Below are 19,037 nucleotides of genomic sequence, written 5' to 3' on the forward strand. Positions count from 1 at the left end.
TAAAGTGATTTAAGTGTGCATCATAATCCAAAACTACAGTGGAGGCCACGATTTCGGCTGTGATAACTTTCCAAACTTCCAAACAACCTCATGTCTAGAATGATTAATACATCATTTATCCAGCCTTTCATTGAATCTTAGTGTTCTTTAATCATCTTCATACAATTCAAAAGCATGTTTATTATCCCATACTGGAACCCATAATTGATATTACGTTAGGACACATTCCTGAAAGAAAAGAATGTTGTAAATAAGACTTGAGCACTGAAAAACATTTCATGATCATGACTTAAATGGCATCGCTTCATATAGTACTATTTTCATTTGTATACATCCCTGTTAAATTTGTTGTATACATTTTATCTGTATATTGGTTGATGTTATATACTTTAATGTTGTTGTGTTGAAAGGGAAATAAACGTTTAGACAAAAGCAGTATTGTTTTTCCTTGTTTTCAGACCATACAACTATCACACGATAGACTGTGAAGACATTATGAAAAACAATAGTGATGCGTAGTTTTAGCTTGTGAAATGCAATCTTCTGGATTGCATTGCTCGCTGACACCTAAAGTATTGGATTTTAAAAAATAAATACTCCACCACTGTAACAGTAAAATTCAAATGTTTAACGTTTTAAAATGTCCTCTTTTCGAATCTTTAATACTGTATATAAAAATCCTGCATAATTTGGCACCACAGCCCCTGCAAGTGTTTGTGAACTCGTGTGATGAAGTAGGAGTCAGAACAACTCGTGCCTCCTCTAGAAGAGACTGCTATGTGAACTTCAGATTCATTTGGACCAAACTGCTTTTCAGTTAAAGATGCAGAGATGTGGAACTCTATTTTTTTACCGTTAACGGTTCGAATTCGAAAGTCAAGTATAACAGTCTGCAATAGTTTAAGTTTAAATTGAACCTTAAGAAATTGATCAAAAGATGGTCAGGATGATGGTGATTAGTGAATAGGTTAATGTTTGTAACTTTGTAAATAAGTGCAATGTTGTGCTGCGATTAGAGTATAGCTATTTCTTGTTTGTGCGACACATTTGCTGTGAAATTTCCCAATGATAAAAATAAAATATGACTGTATGAAAGGTGCAAACACGTGACATATCCCCCGGGAATCAAGACAAGTAAAAAATTTAAATTTTATGTATGTTTACTTGTTTCTTTTAAATACAGTACTCGAATGTGTTGGTTTTAGTGGTTAAAAAAACAACTTGCTGCAAACAAAAACACAGTTACGCGGTGTTGATCTTGGGGGCGGGTCAAATCAGCAACCAGCCAATCAACGTGGCTTCAACTCCCAGCCGAATTGCTAAGCTAAAAACATAGCTGTTATCTCCTATTTAACAGCAGTCTGAACGTATTCAGTTTCACCAAAGATACGCGAATGAGTACTTTTTGGTTTTCCCAAACTAGGAATTTGTAAGGACGTCGTAGTTCAACACAACTAGCGTTACACATTGAGCGTCTTTTGCGTGAACTAGTGGGCGCGTCGGAGCGTACTGTTTCTGTAGCTTTCAGAAGCCCTGAAGGGGTGACTCGAAAAGCAAACGAAATTTAAAAATTCCGAGACGTCTTAATCCTCCAAAGGAAGTGAGCCTTTAAAATGAGAGGTTCTTACGATGATCGAGACCGTGGTCGTGACAGGGGGTGAGTGATTACAGTCAATTCCATGTTAGCCTGAAAGCTAACTCCAGCGCTTTTGTTTATGTACAAAATGTTTGGGACTAGCGCTACGAAAATCACTATATCTCGATTTTATAGCCAAATGTGTATCAATTAAGTGGTATTGTTATCATATTACAGAAGCCCTCGTTTCGGGTCCAGCAGAAGCGGCTCATCATCGATTAAAAAATTTGGCAATCCTGGCGACCGTTTACGAAAGAAAAGATGGGACCTGGCTGAACTCCCCAAATTCGAGAAGAACTTTTACAGCGAGCATCCTGAAGTACAGCGCATGGATCAGGTGCGATTTGTTTTCATTAAGTATTTAGCTTTTAAACCACAGCGTCACAATTAGGATTCTCACACTGTATTGCCCCTCCAAACAGTATGACATTGAGGAGTACAGAAGAAAGAAAGAAATAACTATTCGAGGTTCAGGCTGCCCAAAGCCCGTCACTGGATTCCACCAAGCAAAGTTTCCTCGTAAGCATCCGCAAACCTGATCCAGAGGTGGCAAATGTACTTACACTTTGTAGCATGTTTAATGTATAAGTAGATAGCCGGTGCTTGTTGACAAAGAGAGAGAGGGAGATAGGGAGAGACTTAAATGCACTTTAAAAAGTTAAAATTAAAAAATTTAAATTAAAAAGCACTTAACTCTTTGACTGCCATAAACGTTATAAAACGTTTAGCATAAACCTAGGGAAGGGCGCCGAGGACGTTAAAAGACGTCCCCTATGTTTTTTTTTTTTTTTTTCAAAAACGGGTGCAGGAAAGCCTTGGGCAGCTGTGCTGAAAGAATCAGGCTGATCTGATTAGTCAAAGACTCGTTTTGGCCCCTAGAGGGCAGCGATGACTCTCTTTGCACAAGGTTGGATGGGCCGCCCACCGTGGGCGTCAGTAGAAGACGTGAGGCGGAGCTAGAGTGTTGAGGAGACAATGGCTGATCCAAGCCACAATGGCTAGACCAAGCAACCGGTTACAAGCAGCTCACGCTTGAGCATTTTTTTCAAAGACGGAAAGCATCAATCAATACTAAAAAGCGCATTGATGTCAACGATGATGATGACAACGAGCTCTACGCCAAAGTTGGAAGCTTTGGCGTGACTGTTATGAACACTAGTAAGCCTCACGGCTAAGCGCGGCTAGCGCGGCTAGCGCTGCTAAGGCCGGAAAACGCGCACAATAGCCGGCCGGGTACTTCTACACAATCGGACATTCGATCGGGCGATGGAGAGTTGGCATCGACCAATGCAGATTGATGATGATGATGAAGATGAAGCTCTACGCCAACGTGACTGTTATGAACACGTAGTAAGCCTCACCGGCAAAGCGCGGCTAGCGCGGCTAGCGCTGCTAAGGCCGGAAAACGCGCACAATAGCCGGCCGGGTACTTCTGCACAAGCGGACATTCGATCGGACGATGGAGAGTAGTCGAAAAGCATCGACCAATCCACATTGATGATGATGATGATGGTCAACCTCGCCGGAGTTGGAAGCTATACGTGGCCGTTATTCTCTCGTCATAAAGCCTCGCCGGCTAGCGCTGCTAAGGCCGGAAAACGCGGAGCTGCACAAGCGGACATTCGATCGGACAATGAAGAGTACCCCGAGTCCAATGCATATTCATCGGAGGAGCGGGTACAGTCTGATCACGGAGAAGACACTGTTTCTGGACTACGATGCCACCATGAATGGAGTGGATAAAATGGATCATGCATATGCTGTTGCGTCTCTTTGCACGCAGGAGAGTGTTACACAAAGAAAAACTGTCGTTGAAACATCCACATATTTGTAAATAGCACCACAGTTGCACACATTTGTAAATAGTTTGCCAAATTGTTGTCAAATTGTTACACTGTTGAATGTAAATAAACGTATTTTGCTATCAAAAAACACTTTTTCATTCTTGGTGGTAGTGTTTTATAGAAGTAAAGCACTATTTAGGTGTTTGTGGCATCATTCATGGACAAAAAGAAGTGTCAAATTCACTAGAATGCATGAAATAATATCGTTTCACTAAAAGCTTGATTTCTCCGTATTTGAGTTCAAAACAAGCGAAATCGGATGAAACTAACCATTTTCTATTGTTGATTACTAAAGAACGGAATAAGGTAGAAACAAACTCTTTTTTTCTGATGAAAGATGAAAGTCCAATCTTTCATTTGGTAGTACGTGTGTTTCCATAGTCCAAACAGAACATTTTCTGTGGACCTTGAAAATCAGTCAAAATGCTTAAATCGGCTGGCACTGGCGGCATCCCTTTTCTGAAAACGTCTGGCAGTCAAAGAGTTAAGTACAAAAATAAAAAAATATGTTTCTTCCTCTCTGCACAAAGTAGTTTTCTTCTTCATTCGCTAATATGCTTGTACTGAGAACAAGGGGAGAAAGTCACTTCACATGTTTACAAATTCAATCAAAAAAGCATACTACTGCTAAATTAGCTAATGATAACAAATGGAAAAATATACACCTCACTTGTATTTGGGTTGTTTTTTTCCCAAGTAGGTGGCTCATTTTTACATGCCAGAAGTTTGTGGTTTTTAGACTGGTGCAAGACAACTCCTTTGCTACAAATTATTTTTGTAGCCAAGAATATCAATCATTTCTCTTAAACAAGGCCATGGATGGGCAAAATTTTTATTTTTCAAATATGTTGCCGGAAGATCTCAACCATGGTTGACTTCACGCTGTCTTTTTTAAATCATGTCATCATCCATGGAGATCGAATAAAATAACAAGTCTACTTTGACAAAGTAAGGTGTAAAATGTAGTGAGTAAAAGTAATACATTGTCAAAAATAAATTTTCAACTACAGATACATGGAAAATGTACCCTGGAGAACCCAAGAACCCTTTTTTTCTTTGGAAAATTATGAATTATACATTAAATGACTGCTATAAGTTCACTGAACACCAAAATATATGTTTTTTCAATTTTAACCCTTTTTTTTTTTAACTAGCTCAGAGTTGCTAATTTATCAAAAAAAATATATATAAAACATACTCCTAGGCATTCTGCAACATGATATGAAATAGATTAACAAAAAAAACACAATTTTACCATCTGATGGTTTGCTGAGAAGATGGTTTTGTTTGGATTGATTTCCAGCTCAACATCTTGTCACCACCACTCTGGCTCATGTAAGTGCAATATTCATCCACTAGATGACCCCATGCAGGGGTCAGAAGTGGCACTCTGGACTTTTGAAGTAAAATTTGTAATAAAAAAAAAGGTCTTTGTTATTTGAGTAGCAGAATTTATAGGGGCCAAATTTGACCCCGTGGGTTCTCCAGGGTTATTTGTACTTGGTTACTTTTCATCTGTGTTACCACAAAAAATACACAGAACAAATGTCTTCGGGTCTTCTCAAGTTAATACATGCCCCCCTCCCCCCTCACAATTTAGAATATGTAATGGATGTCTTGCTGCAGCAAAATTTCAAGGAGCCCACAGCCATTCAGGCTCAAGGATTCCCACTAGCCCTCAGTGGGAGAGACATGGTGGGAATTGCACAGACTGGCTCAGGAAAGACTCTGTCGGTAAGACACATCTTTTATTTGACAAAGATCACTTGATAAATTGGTATTTTCCTCTCTGTTTAAGTTTATATATGTGATTGTTCCCAACACATGATGATACAATTTACACAAGTCACCACTGTCATTAAGTTTATTGCTGTTCGTTGTACTTGATAGAATCAATTCCCTTTTGTCCGTCCACAGTATCTGCTACCAGCAATTGTGCACATCAACCATCAGCCCTATCTTGAGCGTGGAGATGGACCCATTGTATGTAAAGAGAATCAGAATATATACGTATTGCTTAGAGCTATGTCCTGTGTATTTATAACACTCTTTTGCAAATCATCATGTGTGCCGCAGCAAATTATCCAAGTTCACATATTTGGCAAGAAAATATTGTTTGCTACAAGTAATGTATCTATGTTCACGTATCTATGCCAGTGATATTTTAAATGCTCTTCCACTAGATGGCAAAATGTACAAAACCCTGTTGCCGTTCTTATAATAGAAAAATAGCTCTGTAATTAATTACACATGACAATGTTTCAAGCTGAGTAAACACATTTGTGTTTAAATTGAGGAGAAATTATATGTATTTTCTATGCATTTAGTGACAATTTGGTTTGATGGTGTGCTGTGCAGTTAGGGTTGTTTTTGCATTATGGCATTGTTTTTATACTTCCAAGTGCTTGATTCTGGCCCCCACAAGAGAACTGGCACAGCAGGTACAGCAGGTGGCATATGACTATCGGAAATCGTCACGCATTAAAACCACCTGTGTGTATGGGGGTGCTCCCAAAGGACCCCAGATCCGAGATCTGGAAAGAGGTATGCAGAATTGACCGTTGAAGATTGTTGTACTGTTCAGGTATTCAATGTAAATAAATCCACCTTCTGCCGTTCTCTCTTGCGTCAAATTGGTGACAGTAAATTGAGAAGAAAAGCTTGTTGTGTATTTTCATTGAAAGTTCTCTTCAGCGAAAGGGTCATACCTGAATTTATAGACTGGAGCAATTTACTTCACCTTACAGCTTTCTTTTTTTCTGTCTCTTTCTTCCTCCCAGGTGTTGAAATCTGCATCGCCACTCCAGGTCGTCTGATTGACTTTCTTGAGGCGGGCAAAACCAACCTGCGGCGTTGCACATATTTAATTCTGGATGAAGCTGACCGCATGCTGGACATGGGATTTGAACCCCAGATTCGTAAAATAGTGGACCAGATCAGGGTAACGCCAATAATAAACTCAGTCCACAAATGGGAAAGCTCGCTATGTCCTGATGATTAAAGTTTTAAAAGGCATTCAAATACAATTTTGAGCTTTATGAGCTGTAACTGTATATGCGTATGTCTAGCCGGATCGACAGACGCTGATGTGGAGCGCCACCTGGCCAAAAGAGGTGCGCCAACTGGCTGAAGACTTCCTTAAAGACTACGTGCAGATCAATGTTGGCGCACTTGAGCTCAGCGCGAACCACAACATCCTTCAGATAGTTGACGTGTGCATGGATAGTGAAAAGGACAACAAGTAAGACACTGTTTACATTTGCACACCTGTTTGCTGTTATTATAACAACATTTTTTTAATTCCAGGTTGATACAGTTAATGGAGGAGATTATGGCAGAGAAAGAGAACAAGACTATCATCTTTGTCGAGACTAAGAAGCGATGTGATGACCTCACACGTAGGATGAGACGTGATGGGTGAGCTGAGGGAGATGCTTTTATAGTCTGAGGAACTCAGAGATGTGGCAGAGCTGTCTACCGACTTTGGTTGTTGCTTTCTTTTCAAAGGTGGTCAGCGATGTGCATTCATGGTGACAAGAGCCAGCCAGAGAGAGACTGGGTGTTGTCAGGTATCACAAACACATTAATAGTCACGATACAGTGAAGTGAACTACCTTTTATGGCGGAGGGGTATGTTCCAGTGAAAATCATCAATAAAGAGAATCCATCTAAAAAAGTAACTTTTTTATTGTCGTTATCTAAGTCCTGAGCAACTGTGATGTTATTTTCAGTCAACAGCAAGTGACAAAATGGCCGCCCCCTAAGATGGATAAAAATGGGTGGATTTTACTGCTTAATTTATATTCCACAAACGCAATATTAATCAGAATGCCATGTTTAGACTAGTGGGGCCGCATAGAACATATTATTGTGAAGAGAATTTTGGGGTTGACTTCCCCTTTAAAGCCCCAGTGTGTGTTTTTAGCGCCATCTAGAGGTAAACTAATAATGCACTAATAATTTATTTTATTTAATAACCCACCATTAATTTCAATAATATGCACACAAAAAAATATGTTCCATCACCTCAACGTAATTTTTTTAAACATAGTCGTAGGTCTAGTAATCACTAAATATATTATGTTATTATGGCTGGAGCCGCAAGGGGGCACAAGCCAGTGTCTTCTTGTGCTTGTGCCAAGCCCGGATAAATACATAGGGTTGTGTCAGGAAGGGCATCCGACGTAAAACTTTGGCCAAATCAAACATGCGAATCAAATATATGACTTCCATACTGGATCGGTCGAGGCCCGGGTTAACAACGACCGCCATCGTTGCTGTTGACCTACAGGGTGTCGGTGGAAACTGGACTACTGTTGGTTGAAGAAAGAGAGGAGGAAGGTGTGTTCGTAGGAAGAAAGAGAAGAGGAACAGGAGTCTAGAGTCTAAGACTGAGAGTAGGAACTTTAAATGTTGGAGCTATGACAGGAAAAGGTAGAGCTGGTTAACATGATGCAGAGGAGGAAAGTGGACATACTGTGGGTTCAGGAGAGCAGGTGGAAAGGGAGCAAAGCTAGAAGTTAAGTGCAGGGTTCAAGTTATTCTATCATGGTGTAGATAGGAAGAGAAATGGAGTAGGAGTTATTGTGAAGGAGGAGTTTGTTAGGAACGTCCTGTAGGTAAAAAGAGTGTCAAATAGAGTGATGAGCCTGAAGCTAGGAATTGAAGGTGTGATGATCAATGTGGTTAGCGGGTATGCGCCACAGGTAGGATGGGAGCTGGAGGAGAAGGAGAACCTTTGCTTGGACCTTGATGAAATGATGCAGAGCCTCCCTAGAAGTGAGAGAGTTGTCGTTGGTGCAGACTTCAATAGACACTTTTGTGCAGGAATCAGAGGTGATGAGGAGGTGATGGGCAAGTTTGGTATCCAGGAGAGGAACGCAGAAGGACAGATAGTGGTTGACTTTGCAAAAAGAATGGACATGGCTGTCGTGAATACTTTCTTCCAGAAGAGGCAGGAACATAGGTGACCTACAAGAGTGGAGGTAGAAGTACACAGGTAGACTACATCTTATATAGACGATGTCATCTGAAGGAGATCAGTGACTGCAAAGTAGTGGTAGGTGAGAAGGTAGCCAGACAGCATAGGATGGTAGTGTGTAGGATGACTCTGGTGGTGAGGAAGACAAAGACAGCAAAGGCAGAGCAGGGGACAAAATGGTGGAAGCTGAAAAAGGAAGAGTGTTGTATGACTTTCTGGAAAGAGTTGAGACAGGCTCTGGATGGTCAGGAGGTGCTTCCAGATGACTGGACAACTACAGCAAATGTGATCAGGGAGACAGGTAGGATAGTCCTTGGTGTGTCATCTGGAAGGAAAGGGGATAAGGAGACTTGGTGGTGGAATGAGGAGGTGCAGAAGTGGATCCAGAGAAAGAGGTTAGCTAAGAAGAAGTGGGACACTGAGAAGACTGAAGAAAGTAGAAAGGAGTACAGGGAAATGCAGCGTAAGTTGAAAGTAGAAGTGGCAAAGGCCAAACAATGATGACTTGTATGCTAGGTTGGACAGTAAGGAGGGAGAGACTGATCTATACAGGTTGGTCAAGCAAAGAGACAGATGGGAAGGACGTGCAACAGGTTAAGGTAATAAAGGATAGGGATGGAAGTATGTTGACAGATGCCAGTAGTGTGATGGGAAGAGTACTTTGAAGAGTTGATGAATGTGGAAAATGAGAGAGAACGAAGAATAGAAGAAGTGACTGTTGTGGACCAGAAAGTAGCAAAGATTGGTAAAAACGAAGTGAGAGAAGGGCATTGAAGAGGATGAAGAGTGGAAAGGCACTCGGTCCTGATGATATACCTGTGGAGGCATGGAGAAGTGTCTAGGAGAGGTAGCAGTAGAATTTCTGACTGGGTTGTACAACAGGATCTTAGATAGTGAGAAAATGCCTGAGGAATGGAGAAAAAGTATGCTGGTGCCCATTTTTAAGAACATGGGAGTCGGGCAGAGTTGTGGCAACTACAGAGGAATAAAGCTGATGAGCCACACAATGAAGCTATGGGAAAGAGTAGTTGAAGCTAGATTGAGGGCAGAGGTGAAGATTTGTGAGCAGCAGTGTGGTTTCATGCCAAAAAAGAGTATCACAGATGCAGTATTTGCTTTGAGGATGTTGATAGAGAAGTACAGAGAAGGTCAGAAGGAGCTGCATTGTGTCTTTGTAGATCTGGAGAAAACTTACGACAGGGTGGCCATAGAGGAACTGTGGTCTTGTATGAGGAAGTTTGGAGTGGCAGAGAAGTATGTTCAAGTGGTGCAGGACATGTATGAGGACTGTAAGACAGTGGTGAGGTATGCTATATGTGTGAGGAGGAGTTCAAAGTGGAAGTCAGGGATAAGCTCTGAGCCCCTTCTTGTTCACTATGGTAATGCCAGGATGACAGACAAGGTTAGACAGGAATCTCCATGGACTATGATGTTTGCTGATAACATTGTGATCTGTACTGAGAGCAGGGAACAGGTGGAGGAAAAGCTAGAGGCGTGGAGGTTTGCCCTGGAAAAGAGGGGAATGGAGGTTAGTCATAGCAATACGGCGTATCTGTGTATGAATGGGAGGGACCCAAATGGAAGTGGAAGGTTACAGGGAGAAGAGACCAAGAAGGTGGAGGAGTTTAAGTATTTAGGGCCAACAGTCCAGAGCAATGGAGAGTGTGGAAAAAAAGTGAAGCAGCGTGTGCAGGCAGGCTGGAACGGGTGGAGAAAAGTGTCAGGTGTGATGTGTAATAGAAGAGTTTCATCTCAAATGAAAGTAAAGGTTTATAAAACAGTGGTGAGACCATCGATGCTGTTTAGTCTGGAGACAGTGCCACTGACGAAAATCAGGAGGCAGAGCTGGAGGTGACAGAGATGAAGATGCTGAGTGACCAGGATGGAAAGAATCAGGAATGAGTACATCAGAGGGACAGCACATATTAGAGGCTTTGGAGATAAAGTCAGAGAGGACAGACTGAGATGGTTTGGACATGTCCAGAGGAGAGATAGTGAGTATATTGGCAGAAGAATGCTGAGTTTCCAAATGCCAGGCAGGAGGTCTAGAGGAAGACCAAAGAGGAGGTACATGGATGTAGTTAAAGAGGACATGAAGGTAGTTGGTGTGAGAGCAGAGGATGCAGAGGACAGGGTTAGATGGAGGCAACTGATTCGCTGTGGCGACCCCTGAAGGGAAAAGCCAAAAGGAAAAAGAAGAAGACGGCTGGAGTCTCACCTTAGAAGAAGCTGACGTGTTTCACCGCCATCTTCCTGCTACAGATGCCCAAAGGACAACTTGGCGATTTATAGTTAGCCCGGGTGGTGCTTGCATCGAGTGTCGGACCCAATGGGTCGCCCGCCGCTTACCTTCCACAGATTGGGCCTGGAGGTGGTCGTCGCTGAGTCCCATGATTTGGGCTCCCGTCGCTTATCACCTTCTGCTTTGCTCTCATAAGCTTTTACTAGATTTTTTTTTAAACTAGCTTCCCCCGCTAGCCGCTCTAGTTAGCCACTCCAGCCGACATCATAGCGACGTCTAATGGTCACTTTTTAGGCTTTAAAATGCAGGATTTTAGAAATAAAAGGCGCAACTATCCAATCAACAATCTAAACTAATTTTAAAGTCAGAGATGTTAATCTTACTCTAATTCCAGACCCTAAATGGTCTTTTCTTTGTGTTTTAGAGTTCCGCAGTGGCAAAGCTCCAATCCTCATCGCTACTGATGTGGCTTCCCGTGGTTTGGGTATGTCCTGAGTGCTAATATGTCACTTGCACTATACACCAACATTTGATTTGTATAGGTAAGAGTAAGGCATTGATTTGCATATAGAGCTCAACCAAATGATGCTTTGCGTCTCAGATCAGGGTGCATCAGATCTGTGAAGCAAATCATGTTTATGGTGAATTGAAGATGAAATGTAAGGTATATGTGTAAGAGGTGATGCTAGTGAACCTAATTCAATGTTCATTTGTTTCTTTTCATTTTCTTTTATTTGTTTGTTTCCAAGTCTCTCTCCTGCCAACTAGAAGTACACAGGCCCTCGGGAGCCTGCAGCCGGACCTAGGCATGACTAATCGAAAGCCGACTTTTGGGAGAGAGACGGCCTGATTATTCGGTCCCGCACAGCACAGCCATCTCCGAGCCCACAAAGCACATGATGCTCTCTCCCCCCCTTGCCAGGACACCGAACGCCTGGCTGACTGGGGAGGGGGCACGGAAGGAGGGGCGAGCATGGGGGGCTGCTGGGCTGTCAGGGCGGGCTCCCCTCAGCCGCGCCATCGTCCAAGTGGCGCACCACACTGATTGGAGGAGCCACAAGCGTCAAGCGAGCATGTCTATAACACAACAATCAGCTCTCAATTGGTGCCACTGATACTAAGAGACACTGTGGTGCGTCACGACAAGAGCGACTCATCCACCGGGAGCTGAGGGTGGATCGAGCCAGAGTTGCCCATGGACGGCTGTGCTGCAGGCTGCGCGCCCCCCAACGATTCAGCCCCTGACACCCCCCAGGCCCCCCCACCACCACACACATCACCACTGGCTGTGGCGGCCGGCCTCTCCCTCTGCGGACGTCATGTCTGGTCCTGGCTGGCAGGAGTCCTGGCCTGAAGGAGTCACCTCTCTGTAATTGTTTGTCCCCTTGCCTTCCTCTCCCCCTAATACTTCTTCCACGCATCAATTCAACTTTTTGTCTTCGTCTGCTTTGCTTCTTCTACCTGTTTAGTGTCGTTGTTGTTTGCGTTCATTCATTTTCAGACACGACTTTTAGCTCCGACCCTGCCATTTTAGTCCTATAGACATCTATAACCATTCTTCTTCTAATCCATCAAACAAGACCAGTGTTGACAACTCGTTTTCATGGCAGGCCACATTGTAGTTAGGGTTACCCTCAGGTTATAAATGTGAAACACCATAAACATTCGGACCTTTTTGTTTTTCTCCCAGGCTAACGGTTTAGTTCACATTGGGTACATACAGTCAGGAAACTAAATGCAAATCAGATTGACTATATTTTGTGTGAACAGGAACAGAAGCAGATTTAATGACATTTAAAATGAAACAGCAGGAAAGTGAAGCTTAAGTAGTTTATTATGCTGTTAAAAAAATTAATTATTAAATTAAGCTATTGCTTTGGCTCCATTTTAAGAGCCCTGGATATGCAGTTTTAAATGTATCCGGAAGTTAAAGTTCAAATCAACCATAAACATTTCTTGTCATATTTGACCTCATTAGTCTAAGCATGACATTCTGATGAATATTACATTTGTGGAATATGAGTTATGAAGCAAAATCCAGCTGTTTATATCCATCTTGGGGCGGCCATTTTGCCACTTGCTGTTGACTGAAGATGACATCACAGTTGCTCAGGGCTCAGGCATGGACCAATCACAGCTCACCTGTTTTCTAAAGCGGAGCTATTATTGGTTGTTACCTGAGCAACAGTGATGTCATCTTCAGTCGACAGCAAGTGGCAAAATGGCCGCCCCCTGAGATGGAATTTTTTTTTTTTAATTAATAATTTTTGATGATTTTAATTACCCTTATGGTCAAGAAGGCTAGGACAAAATACTGAGTCTAAGTTATGATGTAGGTGTCGGCGTTTGTTGGAGGAAGGTTTGTGGCGAGTAGTGGGAGGTTGGACGCGCACGTTCCCCTCCTTTGCTTGTTGACCTCCCCATGAGTGGTAAGATTTTTGCGGGGTGTAATCTAGCTAGTGATAAATTCGCTAATGCTCTGATTTAGCCTTAGGGTAAGTACCGCCAGCCCTCTTCCCCTTTTCCCCTCCTCCAGGCTTCATCGCGCCTTTTGCCATCTGTAATTAGAAAGAGAACTTAAAGCAGTCCCCCCTACAACTCAGATTTTACAGTGAACACCTCCAAATCAATTTGACCTCCACCAAGGTGCTATGCTGAGCGGGATCGCGCTAACATTACAAAATCAATTCCGCCCAAACATTTGTGGAAAAGGGGCTTCTCTTTTTTAACAGTGAAAGATTTTTCCAAAGTAAACGTCTTGAGTTTGTCCAGAAGGTGGGTATCTATGAAGTGGTATAATGTACAACTGGCGTGTAAAGAATCAAACTTCTGTATTCATGTGTTGATATGTATTTGTCATAGATGTGACTCGTGGTAAGTGTTGTCACATACTAATTGTATGCTGTACAGAAATGACAGGTAAGTGGATAGTGTGACTTCAAAGCAAGAAACATGCAATGTTCAATGCAATTATTATTTTGTCGTGACTATTATTTTTCTTTTCCACTTCCCCAACTTCTCCCATCACACTGACCCCTTTCAACCCTTTATTACTGCCCCGAATGTCCAAAAGACGTGGAGGACGTCAAGTTTGTCATCAACTATGACTACCCCAATTCCTCGGAAGACTACATCCATCGGATCGGACGCACGGCCCGCAGCAACAACAAAGGCACCGCGTACACTTTCTTCACTCCGGGTAACCTCCGCCAGGCGCGTGATCTGATCCGGGTTCTGGAGGAGGCCAGACAGGCCATCAATCCCAAACTGCTGCAGCTGGTTGACACTGGACGTGGAGGAGGCGGAGGTGAGGGACGTTTTCCGTTGTGGGTTATTACATGTTTTACTTGTAGTGATGGTCAGCATGTTAGATTAATTGAAGACTCTAAATTGTCTCAAGGTGTGAGTGTGCATGGTTATCCTGTTGCCCGGCTCAAAGAGAAGCACTTCAGATCAGCACCAATTAGAAGTATGGAATGTTAAAAACAAAAAACAAACACTGCATCCATAATAACAGCACTGTTTGTTTCTTTTCCGAGGTGGCCGCCCGCGTTTCCGAGGCAGCTCCACTCCCAACAACCCCAACCTTATGTACCAAGCCGAGTGTGACCGGCGACTGCGCTCAGTTGGGGGCGGCGGCAGCAGCAGTGCCAAAGATGGGCGCGGGAGCAGCCGTGATTCCCGTGACGTCCGCGACAGTCGAGGCTCGAGCAGCCGGGATGGGGACCGCCTCTCCTCCTCATCTTCTTCCTCGTCTTACAGGGATCGCAGCAGCAGGAATGGAGGACGCAGTTATGGTTCCAGCTCCGGCTCGTACCAGAAGGCTAGCAGTAATAGCAGCAGTAGCAGTACCAGCCAGTACAGCTGTCCCAGGGGGGGCTCCACACTAGTGGGAGGCGACGAGGGGCTAGTCCCGCCCCCCTCGTTGGGCCCCCAGCCTCTAATGGGCCAGCAGTTCATTTCGCCCCAGCCTGTGATAGGCCTGATGGGGCACGCCCCTTTCCAGTTTGCTCAACCTCCACCACCCCCGCCTCCTGGTAGGAAGTAAACCACACCCACTCACACATGAGCTACTTAATCTGCTGATTTATCGGGTACAAAAAGAGAAACAGGTCTGTACTGCCAAAACTTGACTTGGAAAACAACGTGATGAGCAATATTTTATTTCAAATAAGCAAAAGGATCTGGCAATAGCGCAGGAAAATTTGACTTGGCAAGATTTATTAGAACAAGTAAACATGATTATCCTTGTCCTAAAACTAGTGTCGTTAGACTACCTACACTTACAGAATTGTATTTCTCATTTTAAACTGAATTTATAACCTGTGGTAAAAACTCAAGTTACAGTATATGTAACTGAAGATTTATGTGTGGTGGGGATGCTAAGAGCAAATGAAATGCTTTTAAACAAAACTTGGTAAGAAGAAATATTTGGCAGACATATACAAGACTTATTTTATCTTGATTTTTTTTTTTTTTTTTGCAGTGTGCTACATGATAATTGAACTTGGACATTAACAGTATTTCTTTGTGGTTGCATATTTGCATCAAAGAAGCAATTTGAAGTGAGTTGAGGAGCTTCATTTCTGCAAACGTAATCAGTTGCCACCATCTTGTGGCCGTTAATTTACTCATTGATTTTGATTATTGCCACATGGGGTTTCACTCTTCTGTAGTAAGTATATTTTGTACAATACATGTGGATTCATACTGTTCTCACGTGTCCAATGGCTATATTTAAACTGTAGTAGTGTTTTGTTTTTGAATGAAGCTTTTGAACATGTTTATGCCAAAATGTTTTTCTGTGGTCGTGAATACAAGGTAGGTGCAGATTGCATTGTGGAGATTGAGTTTGTTAGAAACTTCATGCATAAAAAAATAAAATAAAAAATCTTAGAAGCATTAGAACATGAATGTATCTTTTACGCAGATAAAATCATAGTTCCGTGGGTTTCTTGAGATGATTATTTTGTATTTGTAGTGTTTCATTTAGCATGGTCGGACTTCTTCCTTGACCACTTTGTGTTTCTTAATTCTTAATCTGAAGTTTTTTTAATTGCCTGTGTAGTCAAACTTTTGTAGCAGCGATATTTAACCTTCCCTGTTGAAATGTTGACGCCAATTAAAGCTTTTAATTGTATTACCACTGTGTGGACGTAATTTTTTGTTGTATATGCTGTTGTGAAGAGTGCCAATTTATTACATTATAGTTAGTGCCTAAACTCAAGAAATCAAACACAACTAATGCCAAATGAATGCTAAATGCTGACACGCCCCGATAGTGTTATTTGGATATTATCACGACAGTAGGTAAAGGAGAAAAACAAAATAATAAATGATCTAACATCAAGAAAAAAAATCTGAATGCAAATATATTACAACAGTGTACCTTCAAATGAAGCCAGTTTGCTCTTTTAGAAGAAAGCAAACAGCAAATGAAAGTTAAATAATGGCACACACTGATAGGCGCTATTTGGATATGATGACAGTCGGTAGCAAAATAAACTTGACAAAACATTCGGGTTTCATCATTGTGCAAAGATACACACTATTACACAGCAAATGTTCCCCACTGTCCTGTTCCATCCTGAGGGCAGACACGTATTGGCCAGAATTGCATTCTCACTGATCAATAACTTGGTCGGCTGATCAACAGATTGATAGTCATCCATATCCTCCCTAGAGGATACAGCTTGGAAACAAATTTTGTTTCGGCATCAGTCAGTCAGTGAAATTAAGAGACAATCAGCTGTCTTTAAAGGGGAAGTCAACCGTAAACATTTCTTGACAATAATATGTTATATATGACTAAAATAGTCTAAACATGACATTCTGATTAATATTACATTTGTGGGATATGAGTTATGAAGCAAAATCCAGCCATTTGTCTTCATCTCAGGAGGCGGCCATTTTGTCACTTGCTGGGGACTGAAGATGACGTCACAGTTGCTCAGGTCTCAGGCAACGACCAATCACAGCTCATTTGTTTTCGGCTGAGCTGTGATTGGTTGTTACCTGAGATTTAAGCAACTGTGATGTCATTTTCACTTGACAGAAAGTGGCAAAATGGCCGCCTTCCGATATTGATAAAAACAGCTGGATTTTGCTGCTTAACTACCGTATTTAGACTAGTGGGGCTGCATAGAACATATTATTGTCAAGAATGTTTTTGGGGGTGGACTTCCTCTTTTAAAATACTGGTTTAGCATTAAAGAGGATTTTCACACACCACACCTGCTCTGCTAAACGTGATGAGAGGCTTGCAAATAAGGAAATTATAAATCAAGTTAAGTTTATTTTTATAGCCCCTAATCCCAAAAGAGTCTCAAAGGGCTTCACACGCCCACAATAGTTGACAAATATTAACAACATCCTGTGATCTTAACCCCCCATAAGGGCAAGGAAAATTTTTAATTAAAAAAACATGACCAGGCTGCAATGTATGTTGAGTGGGCAACAATTTGCACAATATATGGTGCTATACAATGTTAACTAAAATAGTACGAGAGTCATTTTAATGAGTTGGAGCACGACAAGAAAACGCCGTCTGCTAACAAGGCACAGCTGCTCAATGCCGAAATCTCCATCGCAAGAGCTCCGAGGCGGTGGAGTCAGCCGCTTCCAATTCGGTCGTTGTCACTTAACTCAATCTCCAAGCCGGAGGTGGCGCAAAAAAGAGAAGCGGCAATCAAACAGGCCAACTTAGTTTAGCCAAATGCAAAAGTGCGAAGTTTTCTGATGAAAAGTCGTCTTACCACGTACATGATACATGATAAGACTTTCCATTCTTGCTCAACAAGAACTTTGACACTCATCAAGCAGGCCAAATCTGCACCCAATCTCAACTAAGTCACCACAAACCGAACCCTTGCTCAATGTGTGCATGCCATTTGTTGACTTAACCGACTGCCAGCCGGAGTTTTGGTAATGTTGTAAACGAGGGGCGGGCTGTCCCCATCAGCGTTGACGTGCCGCAGATAAAAGCCGACCCGAGGCCCAGGTGGAGTCATTGTGATGAAGATGATGAAGAACGTGGCTCTGCTCGCAGCTCTGCTGGGTGAGAACTCTACCGGGCGTTTCTCAAAACTCTCATCTGTCCTATCTTGTGCTAACCTTGTGTGTGTCTACATGATTGTGTGTAGCTCTGGTGTGTGTGTGTGAGGGCGTGACCTTTGGCCAGCTATGCCAAGGGAATCCTAACAACGCCCAGAGGACAAGTGACATTTGGGGTCAAGGCCACTTCGGGGCCCCAAGGTAAGTTGCCTTGACCCGATGACTCGGGCAGACGCGAGATGACTTGTGTTGTCGTCCAGGGGGAGCAGGACTCACAAAGGTTTGGACATCACTTGTGACGACAACTCCCTGGTCTACGCTCCATTTGACGTTACTATTAATAGAGGACTCATCGTTTACACCGACTCCAGTAAGGCGGCCATCAACAAAGGCATCGAAATGGAGGGCGAAGGTCAGGAACGCACTCACTCACATCTTCACCTTCACCAGAGGTGGCAGAAATGACGTAGAAGTACAGATACTTGTGTTAAAAAAAAGAAGAGGGATGAGAGGAGAATCGGCAGTAAAACAGGCTAAAATCCAGATGTTTTCTCTGTCACTTCCCACCACTGACTTTGACCTTTACTCCTCTCCTCCAATGCAGGCCTTTGTGTCAAACTCTTCTATGTGAACCCAGACAAGACGTCAGGAACGGTGAGCAAGGGCCAACGTCTGGGCGTCATGATGCCCATGCAGAGCGTCTACCCGGGAATCACCTCGCACGTGCATGTGCAGATGTGCGATAATAGTGACCCCACAGTTTACTTCTGAGGATCGAGGCCAGGCCACTTTTATGACCTTAAATGGTACATGAGTTGTTTTTATTGACACGCTCCAAATACGGAAATAGAACATTAGATTACAGTAGTACTAATCATGGGAACTGCAAACAATTCAAATCTGTCGGCAAAGTTTCTGAAGTTGTTTTTGTTAATGAAACTACTTGTGGAGGCTGCACTTCACACGAGACACAAGATTTATTAAAACAGTAAACAGTTATCCTCAGAAACCTCCACCCATGTCTTCAAACTAGTGTAGTTGCTACCTACACTCAATTACACGAAATATTAATATTTTGCATTTGAAGCAAAACTCATAAACGGTGGTAAAAGCGAAAGCTTCAGTATATGTAACACATTTAATATGTATGAATCTTGCTCTTTTAGAAGAAAGCAAACATTAAATGAAAACTAAATAATGGCACATCCTGTTAGGTGTTATTTGGATATGATGGCAGTGTAAGTTGTAGCTTCAAGAATAAAACAGGTTCTGAACAGTTAA

General features: G+C 42.5%; 2 protein-coding genes across 2 annotated transcripts; both read left to right on the plus strand.

The window, feature by feature from the left end:
- Positions 1-1,289: 1,289 nt before the first annotated feature.
- LOC147184232 (putative ATP-dependent RNA helicase DDX17) lies at positions 1,290-15,843 on the plus strand. The gene is made up of 13 exons (XM_086066830.1): positions 1,290-1,657; positions 1,814-1,973; positions 2,059-2,155; positions 5,081-5,214; positions 5,398-5,463; positions 5,883-6,024; positions 6,261-6,421; positions 6,549-6,721; positions 6,787-6,897; positions 6,988-7,049; positions 11,128-11,187; positions 13,777-14,010; positions 14,243-15,843. The coding sequence occupies exons 1-13, from the start codon at positions 1,614-1,616 to the stop codon at positions 14,749-14,751; spliced, it is 1,953 nt and encodes a 650-aa protein (XP_085922956.1). The 5' UTR covers positions 1,290-1,613; the 3' UTR covers positions 14,752-15,843.
- Positions 15,844-17,594: 1,751 nt separating this feature from the next.
- On the plus strand, positions 17,595-19,037 carry LOC147184233 (leukocyte cell-derived chemotaxin-2-like). The gene is made up of 4 exons (XM_086066831.1): positions 17,595-17,760; positions 17,846-17,957; positions 18,017-18,168; positions 18,361-19,037. Exons 1-4 carry the CDS (start codon positions 17,718-17,720, stop codon positions 18,525-18,527), a joined length of 474 nt encoding a protein of 157 aa, XP_085922957.1. The 5' UTR covers positions 17,595-17,717; the 3' UTR covers positions 18,528-19,037.

The sequence above is a fragment of the Leptonotus elevatus genome, chromosome 1, assembly GCF_054856555.1.
Source record: "Leptonotus elevatus isolate MCC_2025b chromosome 1, RoL_Lele_1.0, whole genome shotgun sequence".
Classification (NCBI taxonomy): Eukaryota; Metazoa; Chordata; class Actinopteri; order Syngnathiformes; family Syngnathidae; genus Leptonotus; species Leptonotus elevatus.